At 18.3% G+C, this 15,589-nt stretch overlaps 3 protein-coding genes across 3 annotated transcripts; 1 reads left to right on the top strand and 2 right to left on the bottom strand.

The window, feature by feature from the left end:
• Positions 1 to 1,313: 1,313 nt before the first annotated feature.
• SRAE_X000008100 (High-affinity choline transporter 1) lies at positions 1,314 to 3,984 on the bottom strand (the record flags this gene model as incomplete). Its single annotated transcript, XM_024644381.1, has 5 exons — positions 1,314 to 1,771; positions 1,853 to 2,728; positions 3,033 to 3,123; positions 3,196 to 3,368; positions 3,813 to 3,984. 5 exons carry the CDS (start codon positions 3,982 to 3,984, stop codon positions 1,314 to 1,316), a joined length of 1,770 nt encoding a protein of 589 aa, XP_024509946.1.
• Positions 3,985 to 8,624: 4,640 nt separating this feature from the next.
• SRAE_X000008000 (Retinal degeneration protein 3 family-containing protein) lies at positions 8,625 to 9,739 on the bottom strand (the record flags this gene model as incomplete). Its single annotated transcript, XM_024644380.1, has 3 exons — positions 8,625 to 8,765; positions 9,175 to 9,414; positions 9,461 to 9,739. The coding sequence occupies 3 exons, from the start codon at positions 9,737 to 9,739 to the stop codon at positions 8,625 to 8,627; spliced, it is 660 nt and encodes a 219-aa protein (XP_024509945.1).
• Positions 9,740 to 12,979: 3,240 nt separating this feature from the next.
• On the top strand, positions 12,980 to 14,511 carry SRAE_X000007900 (G protein-coupled receptor, rhodopsin-like family and GPCR, rhodopsin-like, 7TM domain-containing protein; the record flags this gene model as incomplete). The annotated part of the gene is made up of 6 exons (XM_024644379.1): positions 12,980 to 13,108; positions 13,154 to 13,446; positions 13,511 to 13,646; positions 13,748 to 14,023; positions 14,091 to 14,215; positions 14,268 to 14,511. The coding sequence occupies 6 exons, from the start codon at positions 12,980 to 12,982 to the stop codon at positions 14,509 to 14,511; spliced, it is 1,203 nt and encodes a 400-aa protein (XP_024509944.1).
• Between the last annotated feature and the right edge of the window lie 1,078 nt (positions 14,512 to 15,589).

The raw sequence follows: 15,589 nt of genomic DNA, 5'->3' as shown, positions 1-15,589 counted from the left end.
TAAATAAAAATATTTTTAATTAATAAAACTTTATCATAAATAATAAATGTAATACAAAACTTTTTTGAATAAGATATTATATTAATATGAATAAGTTAAATCATAACATTAAAATTATACTATATAAAAAAATTTTAATATAAAAAAGAATATATAATATTAAAAAAAAAAACTTATTTATATTTGAAAAAATTGAAACTGAAAATCATGGTATTTTAATACTATTTCACTCGTATATACTCTTTGCTTATATTTACATTATACAATTAGTTAAATGCTTAAATATTTTACAAAAAAAAAAAATACAAATAATTTTATTTCAATACTTCTCTTTGGAACTAGTAATGAATGATATTATAAATATATTAAATATCAACTTATATTACAAAAAGAAATGACAAAGTAAAAACATCCTTTTGTAGCTTTTTTACACATTTTCTTCTTTTTCAGATGTTTCAACTACTCAAAAATATAAGAATAAAGAAGAATAAGATAGACAACTTTTACATTCCTCTTTGACCAATTGATAAAAGAGGTATGAAAATGAAAAAAAAAAAAATGTTAATTTATTTTAAATACCAAAACTAAAGAATGTTGTTTATATTTTTATTACTACTAGTTTAGGAGATAAATTAATACCTCAAAAAATTTTTATCTAGTTCTAATATTTTTAAAAATATTATCGTTATATGAATTAACATAATTTTTTTTATTTTAAACAATAATTTATTTATATTATTTTTAATTAAATAAATAATATTCTTTTTATATTTTGAAATTATTTCAAAAAAAAAGTTACATGTATTTATTTATAATTTTTTTATATACATTAAATTAGAAAAATTTTTTATATGAATGTTATATTAAAGTTATTAAAATTTTGTAATATTAATATATGTACATATATAATTAAAATTACAATAATTTTTTTTTCATTTCAAATAATTGTTAATAAAGTATTAAAAAAATTAATAAAAATTATGGTTATAAAATGCGTTGTGCGCCATAAAGAGAATTTTTTAAAAGTGATAATTGTTGCTGGGTTTTTTTTTTAAATTTTTGAAAAATAAATTTTTATCCAGTACATTATTTATTTTTTGCTATTTTATCATCAAAATTGTCTAATTTCTATTGAAATAAGTATATTGATAAAAAAAAACTAATCCAAAAATGTATACTTCTTTTGTCATTGTATATTTAAATTAGTGCTTTTATGGTTTATATTTTATAGAAAATCTAAAGAGAATTTGAATGCTGTTTATTTGTTAGTATTTATCATAATTTTGTCTTCTTTGTATGTTTTTTTTTTTGTATTATTTTGTATTTTGTAATGTATCATAATTCATGTCCGAATGACATTGAGGATGGAGAGCACTAGTCTCTGAAAGTAATCCATTACCTGGATCAAGATGATTATTTCGTATATTTGGTATCTGTGTTGCAGTTGCACCATTTTGCGATCCATTTAATTTTTGCAAAGCTAGTGTTTCACAACTAATATTAAAACTTGTATCAGTTGGTAATCTTATTCTTTCGGCAGGAATATTAACTACACAATTAAGAAAATCCATTTCTGGTGATAATTTTCCTGATGTAAATAAATATCTACTATAAAGTGAAATTCCAATACATGTTGATAATGATGCTAACATTGCAACTGTTCTAAATGGAAAATATTGTATACCACTTTCTATATCATACATTGGGAAATGAATAGAAGGTGGAAGGTGAACTAGTGGTTCCCCACCAGATAACCGAATAACAAGACCAACTATAATTATAAAAAAATAAATTATATCATATACAAATATTTTTATATTTTTTTATTTTATTAAAAAAAAAAAAGACTTACCAATATAAGCACATAAACTTCCATATGTGTTTGATTTTTCAAAATAGACAACACATAATAATTGGGGAAATAAGATTACATAAACCAAATCAGCACATAAATACCAAAGGCCATAAATTGTTTGTATTGTCAATGCCATTATTGTTGCTAAAATTCCAACTAAAATTATGGCAAATCTCATCACAATAATAACTTCCTTTTCACTAGCATGTGGTCTAATTGTTAGTTTCCATATGTTATGAGCAAACATAGATGCTGCAGATAAAACTGAACTATCAGCAGATGACATTACTGCTGCTGAAACAGCTCCTAATCCAATAAATGAAACCCATTTAGGTGTTAGATATTGAAAAACTAATGGAACAACCATATTTGTTTGATCGGGTGGTATACTTTGAACTTTTGTACCATTATTCCATGGTGAATAATCTGTTAATCTCCAATCAGTATTTCTAGCAATTGCACCAATTAAAGCTGGTGGTATTGCCATAATAATACAACCAACTCCAGCAATAAAACTTAATGTTTGTGCACCTTGTGATGTTTTTGATGATAAAACTCTTTGAAAATATACTTGCCATGGTATACCACCAAATATTAAAAGTAACATGCAATCAATCCAATTTGACGTTTCACGAAAACCACCAATACTACCAACCCAGTCACTAACATTTCTTGAAATATCTGATGTCTTTTCTTGTAAAAGTGCTGCTGGGATACAAACCCAAAGACCAACAAATATACAAAACAATTGTACAACATCAGTATATGCAACAGCATACAATCCTCCAGTGAATGTATAAAAAACAGCAATAAGAGCAGAAAGGATTACAGATATATTAATATCTATTTGTAATATTACTGATAATGTAGCTCCTAAAATATAAAAATAAATATTTAGTTTTTTTTTTTTTTTTTAAAAAAAAAAGAAATTTTTTTTATACTTTAAATTATTATAATAATAATAATTACTTTTAATGTATTCTGTACTTTTATTTTTAAAAATTATATTAATTACTGAATACGTAATCTTTTTTAATGTTTATATAATTATAATGATAATAAAAATTAGTTTAATACTAATTAAAGAAAAAAGAATAAAACAAAAAAATGGCTAATTTTTTCATTTAATTAATATAATTAAATTTTGTAATTCAAAGAAAAAAGAACTAAAACAAACCTAATGCTGAAAGTATTGCAGCTGACCAAAAAACTTCTCCTAGAAGAGCTGGAATGAACATTAATCCACCAACACGTTGACCATATTTTATCTTAAATAAATTATATAAATTTTTTTATTTATAATTATACATAATATGGTAATTTATTTTATATTATCATACCTGAAAAGGATCTAACATAGTAACATAACCTTCGTTTCTCATTTTTTTGGCAAATAATACACCCCCAAGAACGAGTGATAATGCATAACCAACTGGTGCCTGACATCCCAATAAACCTCCATTATACAAAGCTTCAGCTGTTCCATTAATATAAGCACCTCCAACCCATGTAGCTAAAATGATTAAATGAGATAAATTAAAAAAAAATTATAAATTTTATTATTGATACTTTTTTTATATATTTTTATTATTTTTTTTATCTGATATATATTTTGAATTGATAAGGAATACTAAATGACATCAAGTTAATCTATTGGGAATATATCAAATAGCAAACTTTCTTTCTACTTTTGATAAACAAGTACATTTACATTCTCTTACTGTTAAAAATAAGCTTTTTTTTTAATAAAATAAAATCAAAAATGCTACCATTTTTGTTATAATTTTCTAGTATTCAAAAAAATAAATTAAAAAAACATTGTACTTCCACAACAATTAGTATATATTGTTAAAAAAAAACCTAAACAATAATACAAATTTATTTGTAACATGTATAAAGTAAATATTATTTAAAATAAAATTATATTTTTGTATCAAAAAAAAAAATAAAAATATACCTGTCATTGTAAAAATTCCAACTAATGTTCCAATATTTCTTCCTGCAAGCATAACTTCTTCAGTTTGTTCTCCTTCTTTTTGATTATCACTTTTTTTACCAGCCCATATTCCGACAATCAAAATGAGAAGGTAAAAAAAGATAATAGCTAAGATGCCAAGATAATCAATCATTTTTTTTTTCAGAAGGTTACGAGACTACAAAAGTAATATTAAAAGTTTTTATGTAAATTTGTACAATAGATTAGAAAAAAAAACATTAAATATAAGGATAAGTAACATTAAAAAGAAATAATGAAAAATAAAAAAAATATATTTTTATTCTTAGAAATATATTATATTTTAATAATAAACAATATATTTAGTATCAAAATATTTAAAAAAAACATTTAATAATTATTAAAAAAAACGAAAATTTACATATATATATATATATATATTACTATCATCTACTTTTACCTAAATTTTATAAACTAATTTTTTATTTTTAAACATAAAAAAACTTATGCACTTTTACATAAGATAAACTTTTACTATTTTACCATCTTACCTAACTTTACTTAAGTTAATATAATAAAAAAAAAATTATAGCTAAACACAATAAAGGAATAAATATATAGATATTTATCAGTTTAACATTATTTTAAAAAGAGAATTCTAATAAAATGGATTTATTTAAGATAAAAAAAAAAACAAAGTACATGATATATTTTTAAAGATACTATAAATCATACATATAAAACTAATATTACATTAATGTATTATTATTACTATCAAATATTTAAAAAAAAATGATGAAATTCTTTGTTAGTAGATATAAACTTAAAATAAAAAATAAAAATAACAAAGGGGAAAAAAATTATGAGTTAAGTTGTAGTCAATTGTTAAATGGTATTATATTATTGGTAAGAAAATTTTCCCATAGGAATAAAATTTTTCATATATATGTTATTTTTATTCATATGTCAAAGATTGCGTGATCTAAAATAAGATAAGATATTAAAATATATATCTTTATTACTTTTTAGTAAAGAAAATATATATAAATTTTAGTTTGTTTTTTTTTGGTATTACTTATTTATATTTTATCATATTTATAAAAAGTAATATCTTCATTAAACTTAAAGTGGGTGTGAAAGAAGTTTGAAAATTTTTTATGAAGATTAAATGGATAATTTAATCATACATCATTATTTTTTATTACCAAGAAAATAAAACAAATCACGCTATATAATTTTTTTTATACCACCATAAATTGTTATAAACGTTAATATACATATTTTTTTTATTATATTTATTTTTTATAATAATCATTTTTATTACATTTATTTAAAAAAAAAATATTATATCCATATATTTATATATTATTTAAAAATAATTAAATATATTAAAATAATTATTTTTTAAATTACGAGAAAATTAATAGCAAAAAAAAATATAAAGTTTATCAATCAAAATAAGATTATTATAATGATAGTGTTTAAAGATTATTCAAAATTTTATAGTTAAATGTAAATTATATATAATTTTATACTCATATATCATCTTAAAAAAAAGGTATCTGTTAATGGTAAAATAAAAACACTTAAACATTTTCCTTTTTAAAGAATGAAGATTTTCACAAATTGACATAAATTTATGTATCTTCTCATTTTCGTATAAAAATTTGAGGAATTGTAATATATTAAAAAGAAGTTAGATGAAGAAAAAGAATTTACTATTAGCAAAGGAGTCATTCAAGAAAACACAACAAATGAGTAACTCATTAGGGAGAATTCATCCTAATATGTAAAATTTGTGAATACAGGATACGCAAATAATAATATAAAACGAGAAGAAAAAATAGAAAGATTTTTATATTATTTAGTTTATGTTTGTAGCTATTTAAAAGTGATAATAATGTAGAATGATAAATTGTGAGTAAATTATATAAAAAAAAATATTTTTTAAATAAGAAAATTATTATTTTTAATTGAAAAGATAATAATTAATTATCCTAATTTTATTTACTTTGATACTTATTAAAATAATGTTAAATCCACTTTTCACACTAGGACATTTTTTAAATGATATAATTTTTTTATAAACAATATCTTATATTAACTTAATTAATGAGAAAAGTTCTTCAAAAAATTTGATGTATTTACTAAATTAGGACCCTTAATATTTAATTCTTTATATATTCAAGAATAACATATTGGTACATTAATGTTTCAACGAATTTTTTCAATACAAATATTTGTAGAGGTGAAAATAAAACAAGATAGATAAAAGGGAAAAAGAATGAAAAGATAGAATAAGTTATGGTAAAAATAAAAAAAAAAAGAATAAAATATAAGGGTTAATTTAAGGAGAAAGATTTATCATTTTTCATGGAGTCTCTAAAGTTAAAATATTCATTCTGTCTAAAATAAAAATTTAAATAAATTTAACTTATAATTATTTCGTAGAAAAAAAAAATTTTTTTTTTTAATTTAAAAATACTATTTGATATTAACTTTAACAATTTAGTATAATTAAAATTACTAAATACTGTGTTTCTTTTAAAAATTGAGATGTAAAAGATAGGTTAAAATTACATTTATAAAGTGACGAGAAATTTAAGAAAAGTTAAAGAAAAACAATATTATTTATTAAAAAAGATATGAAAAGTGATAATAAAACTAGTTAGTTTTTTGAAAAAAAAATAAAATAAAAAAAAGACAAAAATAAGCAAAATTTAGTATAATTAAGAAGTATGGTAGTAGTTACAAGATATGGCATTATCATAGATTACATAAATTTATGTCCCTTAACAATAGGTATTGCATTTAGTTTTTTTTTCCAAGATAATGTTTTTTTTTTCATTTACATAACATTAAAAAAAAGAGGATTGTAAAAGATTTTGATAAAGTTAAATTTTTTTATCTGTTTTTTAAAGATATATAATGTTTCATGATGGAAAGAGAGAAATAAATAAAAATAGGAAATTCAGAAACCTTGTAAAGAATGTAATTTTTATTTGGTTTAACTAAATTTTCATAAAATTTACTTAAAATTTACTATAGGATAGGAAAACTTTTTTACAAGAAAAGATAAGAAATATTAAAGAATTGTTAATCTAATATTATGAGGATTTTATATATAAAAGAATTTAAAATACAATAATATTTTTTATTTTTTTTATGTAAAAATTTAATTTATCATATCAAAAGATGATAAAAAAAAAACTTTTAAATGTGTATGAAAAGGATATATACAATAGATTGGATTAAAAATTTTTCTTTCTATTATCCTATAAAATAAGATATTCTCATAGATAAAAGAAGTAAAGAATGATCGAGAATGGGAATTTAATAAATTTTGAAATATAAAGGCATGAAATATAATGTTAAAAAATATAAGATTATATTACATTTTGTAATGTGAGTTCAATAAATTAAATATTTTCTAATTTATTCTATTATATACAATTTATCATTTATACAAATCTTTTCATTATTTTTATTAATTAATAAATGTGCTAGAAATTTCAAAAAAAAATAAAGTAATAGTTAATAAATTTTATTTTATATTATTAGAATGCAATATTAATGACTAATGATTAATAATGATAAATAAATCGAAAAATAAAAAAAGGAATTTTTTACTATTATTATTTTAAGAATAGAATAAAGAAATTAAAAAAAAAAACTGCTGAATGTTAAAAACCATGTTTGTTACAATCTTTGTACCATAATAGACTAACACATATATTCTCTAGAGTATCTTTTGTCTTAAGAAAAACTTGAAAGTAACAATGTTGTCGTGATATATATATTAAATTGATGATATAGATATGTTAAGATAAATAAATATATTTTTTTTTAAAACTAATAATAAATTTAAACATGAATTTTTAAAGAATTATAGTAAAACACAATAAATTTATGTTTATTAAATAAATTTATATACTTACTTTTTATTTTTATTGTTATTGCTAGTATTTTTAAGAAATAAAAATCATAGTATAATAGTTCAATGAAATTTTATAAGATATTTTTTTTTGAAAAAAATTAAAAGTGATATCAAGGAATAAAATATATTGAATTTATAGTAGAAAAAAAAATTGTTATTTTAAAAAGAAATTTCTTATGAACTGTAAAATAAAATAAAACAAACTTTTATTAACTTGTTATTATTTAAATAATCAGATAAAAATAAAATTGAAATAAAAAATTTCTCTTAGATTTTCACAACCAAAAAATATATATATATCCAATCATTGAAAACAAAAATGTAGAAATTTTTATCAACAATACATGAGAATCTTTAATAAAAAAACATGAATAAAATTGTTTCTCATTTTTTTTTTAAAATATACTTATATTTATTTGCTATCATACGATATAATATTTAATTAATAAATACTATAACTTTTTATTAAGAATATTATAGTTTTTCAGGAGAATAAAATATTATTTTACATAAATTGAGAAGCTTTTCACACAAGTTTTATTAAACATCTTTACGAAATTTTTTATACTGTTTTATAAAAATTGCATTTATATTTTTTTTATATTATTCAAATTATAAATATTTGATTAACATCATTTTCTTTCTAAAAAGTATTTTAGTTTTCTTTTTTAAAGAAATAAAAACTAAAATGTATTTTAATGATAAAATGTGTTTTATTATTTATTTTAACCATAATAATTATTTTTTTTAAGAATTATCATTTACTTTTCAGTTATTTAGAAAAAATTGATATACATAAAAAAAGATTACTTTAATTGATAAAAAAAATAATAAATATATCATTTCATTAACAAATTTTGAGAAAAATTATAAATTATTTATACAATATTCATGACTTTGTTGAATTTTTTCATAGCATCAGCTTGCAATTGAATAGATTCATTGCTGGATGTTATTAAAGTATCGAAACTGAGAGTAGTATAAGAAGTATTAATACTGCTAGTTTCAAAATCATCTTTCTAAAAAAAAAATGATAAATGGTTTAAGAGTCATTAAAGTATAATTTTTTCTTCACAAATATCATATATCTAAAAAAATTTAAATCTCAAAATTTCCTTTTAAACTTCTAAAAAGAAGGTTTAATTTAACAAATAAAATGACTAGTCAAACATAATATAAATTTGAAATTATTCTATTATATGGCATATTATCATTTTAACATTTTCCATTTTCGAATATTTATATTTCTTCTAATATTTCAATTTAAATGACACCATTTATAATTAAGAGATTATAATTAAAAAAAAAGTTTTTTTTTAAGAATCGATCTTTATACTTTATTTTTTCAGCTAATTGAGTTCTTTTTAAAAGCTTATTTTAAATGACTAATTTAATATTTAAAATTCTGTAAAATGAACCTATGTTTACCTTTTGGGATTCCTCATTATCCATTAATTGCTTCATGCTAATGACTACATCTTCAACAGAAGTAGGAGTTGATGATATTTGAAGTCTATTTGCAATAATTTTTGTAACATTCTCTTCAAATGATGTCAGAACTTCACTTCTTGTGGTTGCACAACTAAGTTCCCAACCCCAAAAATCAACTAAAATAACCCACTCAGATTGGTCTAGTTTTTCAATTAAATCATTAACATGAGAATATTCCTAAAGATAAATAATTTTTAATTAAAAATAATTTTTTAATACATACAACATAACTTAATTTTTTTCTTTCTTTGAGTTTAACATCTTTTAACCATCCATAATCAGGTTCCTTGCTCTGAAAAACACCATTTTTTTTCTTACCTTGTAACTTTTTTTTTTCAATCTCTTCTTTTTCTTTCTTTTCTAAAATTTCTCCTATTTTTTTTTCCATTTCATTAATAATAATATCAGTAAAAACTTTGTTAGGATCATTTATTGACAACCAATACATGTAGGATGAAACAAATGGTTCTACACGTTTTCTATTGGCTAAATCTAATTCCATCTTGAAAACTTTATTGACTATAAGAGTAAGTCAAAATTCTAAAAAAAAAAATATTAAATTTAACGATATCATCATTAAGATGTTTTAATATTAAACTTTGACAAAAAAATATACATATAATCTACTATCCATTTATTTTTGTTATAAAAAAAAAATTGAACATTGTTAAAATAATATTATACTTAAAATTTAATTACATCATGTTTAAAAATATTTTGGAATTATTTTATAAATAAATGGAAAATAAACTTAAATTATGATAACAATTTATTTTTATATAGAAAAAAAAAGTAAAAATTTAAAAGAATGTTTTAATGAGATGAGGATGATTTTAGCAAAATTTTGCGTTACTTTTTTTGTTACCATAGTGATAAAGAAGATTAAATAAATGCTAAATGATTAAAAAAAAAGATAAAAAATTTTTAAAACTAATATAGATATACAATAATAATTAAATAAAAGTGGTCGCAAAACAATTGTTATAGTGGTAAATTAAAAAAAATAATAAATAAAAAAACGTTTTTAAACTTAATATAAAATTTAAGTGTAATAAAATACGATTTTTTTTAAAAGTAATAAAAAAAATTATTGTAAAATGATAAAATTTTGACTTTTAAATTTTTTTATAAAACAAAAAAAAAAAGACTGTTTAAATATATAAATAATTTCTAAAAAGTATTTTTTTTCTTTTTATTTTTAATAATGATAAATGTAATAATTTATTATTATTATTAATTCATATCAAACATTATAATTAAAAATAAAATCATAATGTTTTTAATATACAATTTATTAGTTTAATTTATGACTTCTATTGTTTATTAATTTTTTTTTTCTTTTTCGTTGATTTTAGTTACTTAAGAAACTATAAATCATTGTTTGACAAAAAAATATTTTATTTCTATTTAAATTTGAAATTTAGCATTATTTAAATTTAAAAATATTTAATTAAGAATTTAAATTAAATACCTTATTAAGAATCTTTTACACATGTTGAATGTTTGTCATAAACACATTAATTAGTATTTGTAATATATATTATTATAATGATACAAAAAAAATATTTTTTGATTCTTTTTAATAAAATTCATACGAATTGTAATTAAATTAATATTACATATAATATATAAATATATATATTTATGTAGATGTATTTCAAATAATTTATTTATTTATGTATTTCATTTGCCATATTATTTAAAGACCTGTGTGTAATCTTATATTTTAAAAATAAAGTTTTCATCTTTTAAAGTTAAAAAATTAAAGAAAAAAAAAATTTATTTATCATTTAATGTATTATTGTTGTATTTTTTTTTCATTTTAAAATAGTTTGTTTTTTTTTTAAAATTATTCATTTCAATCATAAATTATAATCATATTATATTTCGTACTTCATGCTTTTAAAAATATTCTTTTATTTTTTAAATTTTATTATTTATCATACTAATAAAGTGTAATTTTATGTTCCTTTCAGATAAATTTATAAATGTTTTATATACACAAACATTTATTCAAAAGAAAATAAATAAAAAAATATTTAGAAATATTTTATTACCTTAAAATATATTGTGAAGAAAAATGTTAATTATCACATAATCTAATCATTTTTCATTTTATATTTTTTTTTCTAATATTTTATTCTACTAACAAGGTATTTAAATTGATCGTTAACATATGGTATAAATATATAATTCACATTATAACACAAAACTACGGTAACATTAACTCTATTAAAAATGTTTTTAGTTGTCAAAAAAAAAATTGTACATTTTTTATCCACCTTTACAAAAATGATTCATATATTGAAAAAAAAAAAATAAATAAACTATTTGGCAAATAAATTTTTTCTTCCATATTAAATGACTTTTTTTTTTTAAAAAAATTGTTTTAAATAATTTAAACTATTTAATGTTAGAAAATATAAATATATAAATGTTTTTTTTTAATGTTAACATAAAAATATTTTAAAAATTTTTGCTATTTTATTTAATTTTATACTTATAAATCTATTTATATAAAATTATTTAGTTATTTATTAAAATTTGATTTATAATAAAAAAAAAAAGTCTCATATGTTAATTAAAATTAACTATATAAACAAGATATACAAAATCATAACCATATTATGTATTATATCAAATTCTATAAGATAATAAAAATAAGAAGATGAAGTACGTTTTAGATGCAAAAAAAGGGAAAAATAATTAGACAAATTATAAGCAGTAACAATAATTATTCTAAGAATGAGTAAGATGGGATGAAGTGAATTCAAATAATCTATATTAAAATGCTATTCATTAATCCTATCCTTTATAATGTAATGTAATAATATTGTTATAAAAATTTAGATATATTTTATACTATTTGTTAATATTAAATAATTTTATCTTTATTTTTTTCTATTGTTTTTTTTACTAAAATGTCTCATTACGTTTTAAACAAAAAAGAAATGAATGGATTTATTAAATTATACATTTAATTATGATATTAAGAAAAAAATTTTTTTATATTTAGTAAATTTTATTAATAGATAACTTATATCAAATCGTTTAATAGATGAAAACATAAAATCTTTATAAAAAAAATTTTTTAACTACAATAAAAATATTGTTAACTATTTTTTACTTTCCATACCACATTTTTTAATCCTCAAAAATGTAATCATTAAAAAGAAAAATTTATATATGACATAATAAATATATAAATTTCTTAAAAATAGTGTATGTTTATTTTTTTTTATTTAATGATCAACTTTTTTTTTACTATTTATCAAATAAATTTAAAAACAAAATGACATTAGTTATAAAAATAAAACAATAAAACTAAATTTTCTTTAAAATTATTAATTATTTGATTAAGTCATATTTAAATAATATTAATGGTTTTTTTCCTTATCTTTATGACAAATACAAATTATATTAAATTGTTTCACTTTTATCTTACCTCATTCATTACCTTATTTTTAATTTAATATATTTTTGTTAATTAAATGCTAATTGAGTAGCATATTTATATAATTAGAAATTTATAAATATACTTTTTATTTAAACAATACTAAGATATTTTTTCTTTTTACAAAAAATAGATATATAAATATCATTATTAACAATTAAGCTATTGTCTAATTCATTTTTCTTACTATAACAAATTTTATTCATATATATTTTCAACTTTTTTTTTCTCATATTTTTAAAAATAAAAATAAAATTTTTTTTTTTATTTTTGTTTTTATTTTAGGTAATGAGTGAAGAAGCATATTATACAATTAGCAATATTGTATCAAATAACAATAATTCCAATGATTATAATGATTCAAATATTTCAACAATCACATCTTCTAATGTAATTTCACTACCATTCATATGTAAAGTTAGTTTAATAATTTTAATTAATTTAAAAAAAAAAAATATTTAGGTTTTTGCTGTTATTTTATATACACTTTTAAGTTGTATTGCATTTATTGGTAATTTAATGATAATAGTTATTATATTATATTTTCGAAAGCTAAAAACCGGTACAAATATGTTAATAATGAATTTAGCTATTGCTGATATAATGATTGCATTAATTTGTATGCCTTTTAGTTATTGGCATGTTATTATTTTTGAAGATTCAAAATGGATTTTTGGTAGTTTATTTTGTAAACTTTTAAATTTTTTTCAAGCAACTGCTGTTTTTTCAAGTTCTTGGACACTTGTTGCAATAAGGTTTGTCTAATCTTTATTTATATTTTATTAATTATAATAATATTTTTATATCTTTTTTTTTTAGTTTTGACAGGTGTCTTGCAATACTATTTGTTATGTCTCGTTGGAATAGATTAAATAAAAAAAGAGCACTTTATGTTATTTTTATTATTTGGTTTTTTTCATTGTTGATGGCTTGTCCATTGTACTTTGCAAATGAGGTATGGTTTAATTATTAATTAATCATTTACTAATTGTAAAATAATATATTAAATTTATATCTTTTTTTTTCTTTTTAAAATATATATTTTTATATATATAGATATCTCATGAAGGAAATGATAACACTGATACATGTGTTGAAAAATGGAATTTATTAAAAGTATTTGGTTCCGATGAAACAAAAATAGTATCGTTATATAATAAATCATTATTTGTTTTACAATATTGTATGCCACTTATAGTATTAATTGTTACATATACGATAATTGGTTTTAAAATGTGGTTTAGTGAAATTCCTGGCGCAGATAGTTGTTCACAAGCATCTAAACGTACTAATAAAACATTATTACAAGAAAGACACGAATCAGTTAAAAAAGTTTGTTTACATTAAACAAATATTTTATATAATATTTTTTTTCATTATAAAATTAAATATATTTTAGCTTATTCCAATGGTCATATTAATAAGTGCGTTATATGCAGGGTGTTGGCTTCCTCAAAATTTATTAATGAATGTTCTTGTTAATGATACTGACATCTTAACACATCCTTATATTCTTTTTATATGGTAAGTAGTATTAATTTTTTTTAAAAAATGATTTTTTTTATCAAAAATTAAGGTGGATTGCTCATACAATCGCAATGTTTCATTCAGTTGTCAATCCATTTATCTATTACTGCCAAAATAAAAGAATGCGTGAAGGTTTACGGTATTTATTAAGATGGTTACCATGTGTTACCTTTACTGAATTTAAATTGTTAGCGTACACTAATCAAAGAGGTTTTTGTTCGCAAAGAAAATACTTTAATATGATGTCATATGATCCATCTTCATCAAAAAAATTCAACAATGATTGTCGCTAACTCTCAATCAAGAGCTTTATGCTGATATAATTAGTCATTTTTTAAATATAATGCTGTTTACTTTTAATAATTATTTTTTCTTCCAAACTGCTTTTAATTTAAATTTTTTAATGATAATTTTGTTTGTATGCTTTTTTTTTAATATATTTAAACTAAAATTACTTAATTTAATAATTTAATTTCATTATAGTAGTTAATTTAATTAGATAAACGATTGTACTATAATGTTGGATATATTTTAAAGAAATAATTAAATGAAACAAAAGAATTTTTGTCAAATTTATCAATTTATTATAAAATTAATTTGTAAATATATAAAATATTTCAAAAAACAATCTTTCAAAAGTTCATCTTAAAAGTTTTTTTTTTATAAACTAGAGATACCAATATATTCTTTTATTTTATATTATATTTAAGCTATTTAATACATTGAGTATATTACATTTATTTTTTTATTTTCTAATTAATTTTTTATATTAAATGAAAACTATTATATCAAAAGTATATATTTGAATTATTGGAATTTCTTATTAATTCAAATCTTTTAAAATTAAAATAAAATGTTAATTTTTCTGACGTTATAAGATATATGACAATATAAATATAAATTTAAATAACAATGTTTATAAAAATTTTAAAATTCATTATTTTGTCATAAAGTTCATTAACAGAAATAAATTATAATGTCTTATTTTTTATTCTTTATATTTTACCTACTCAAATACTAATACATTAGTTTGTAGAGATGACGTATACATTTATCTATATAATTTTAAATTTTCAAAATAATTATATTAAATGAAAATCAATTAAATACTAAGATTATTATTTTTAATTATTTATTAGTGACATAAAAAAAAATTAGTTTTTAAAAAAGAAAGTAATGAGATAATTTGTTCGGGATGTTCATTTATTCATTATATACATCAGATTATAAATATTCATAAAAGAATATGTATAAAAATTAAAGTAATTAATAATAAAGCTATGAAAAAAATCAAAATAAAAAAAAAATTTTTTTATATTTTTATGACAATCTTTTTTTTGGAATGTAAAAATTTTAAAAAATTTTAAAAAT

The sequence above is a fragment of the Strongyloides ratti genome (assembly GCF_001040885.1).
Source record: "Strongyloides ratti genome assembly S_ratti_ED321, chromosome : X".
Lineage (NCBI taxonomy): Eukaryota > Metazoa > Nematoda > Chromadorea > Rhabditida > Strongyloididae > Strongyloides > Strongyloides ratti.
Note: the sequence above shows the minus strand (reverse complement) of the source record. Positions and strands in the feature narration are given on the sequence as shown.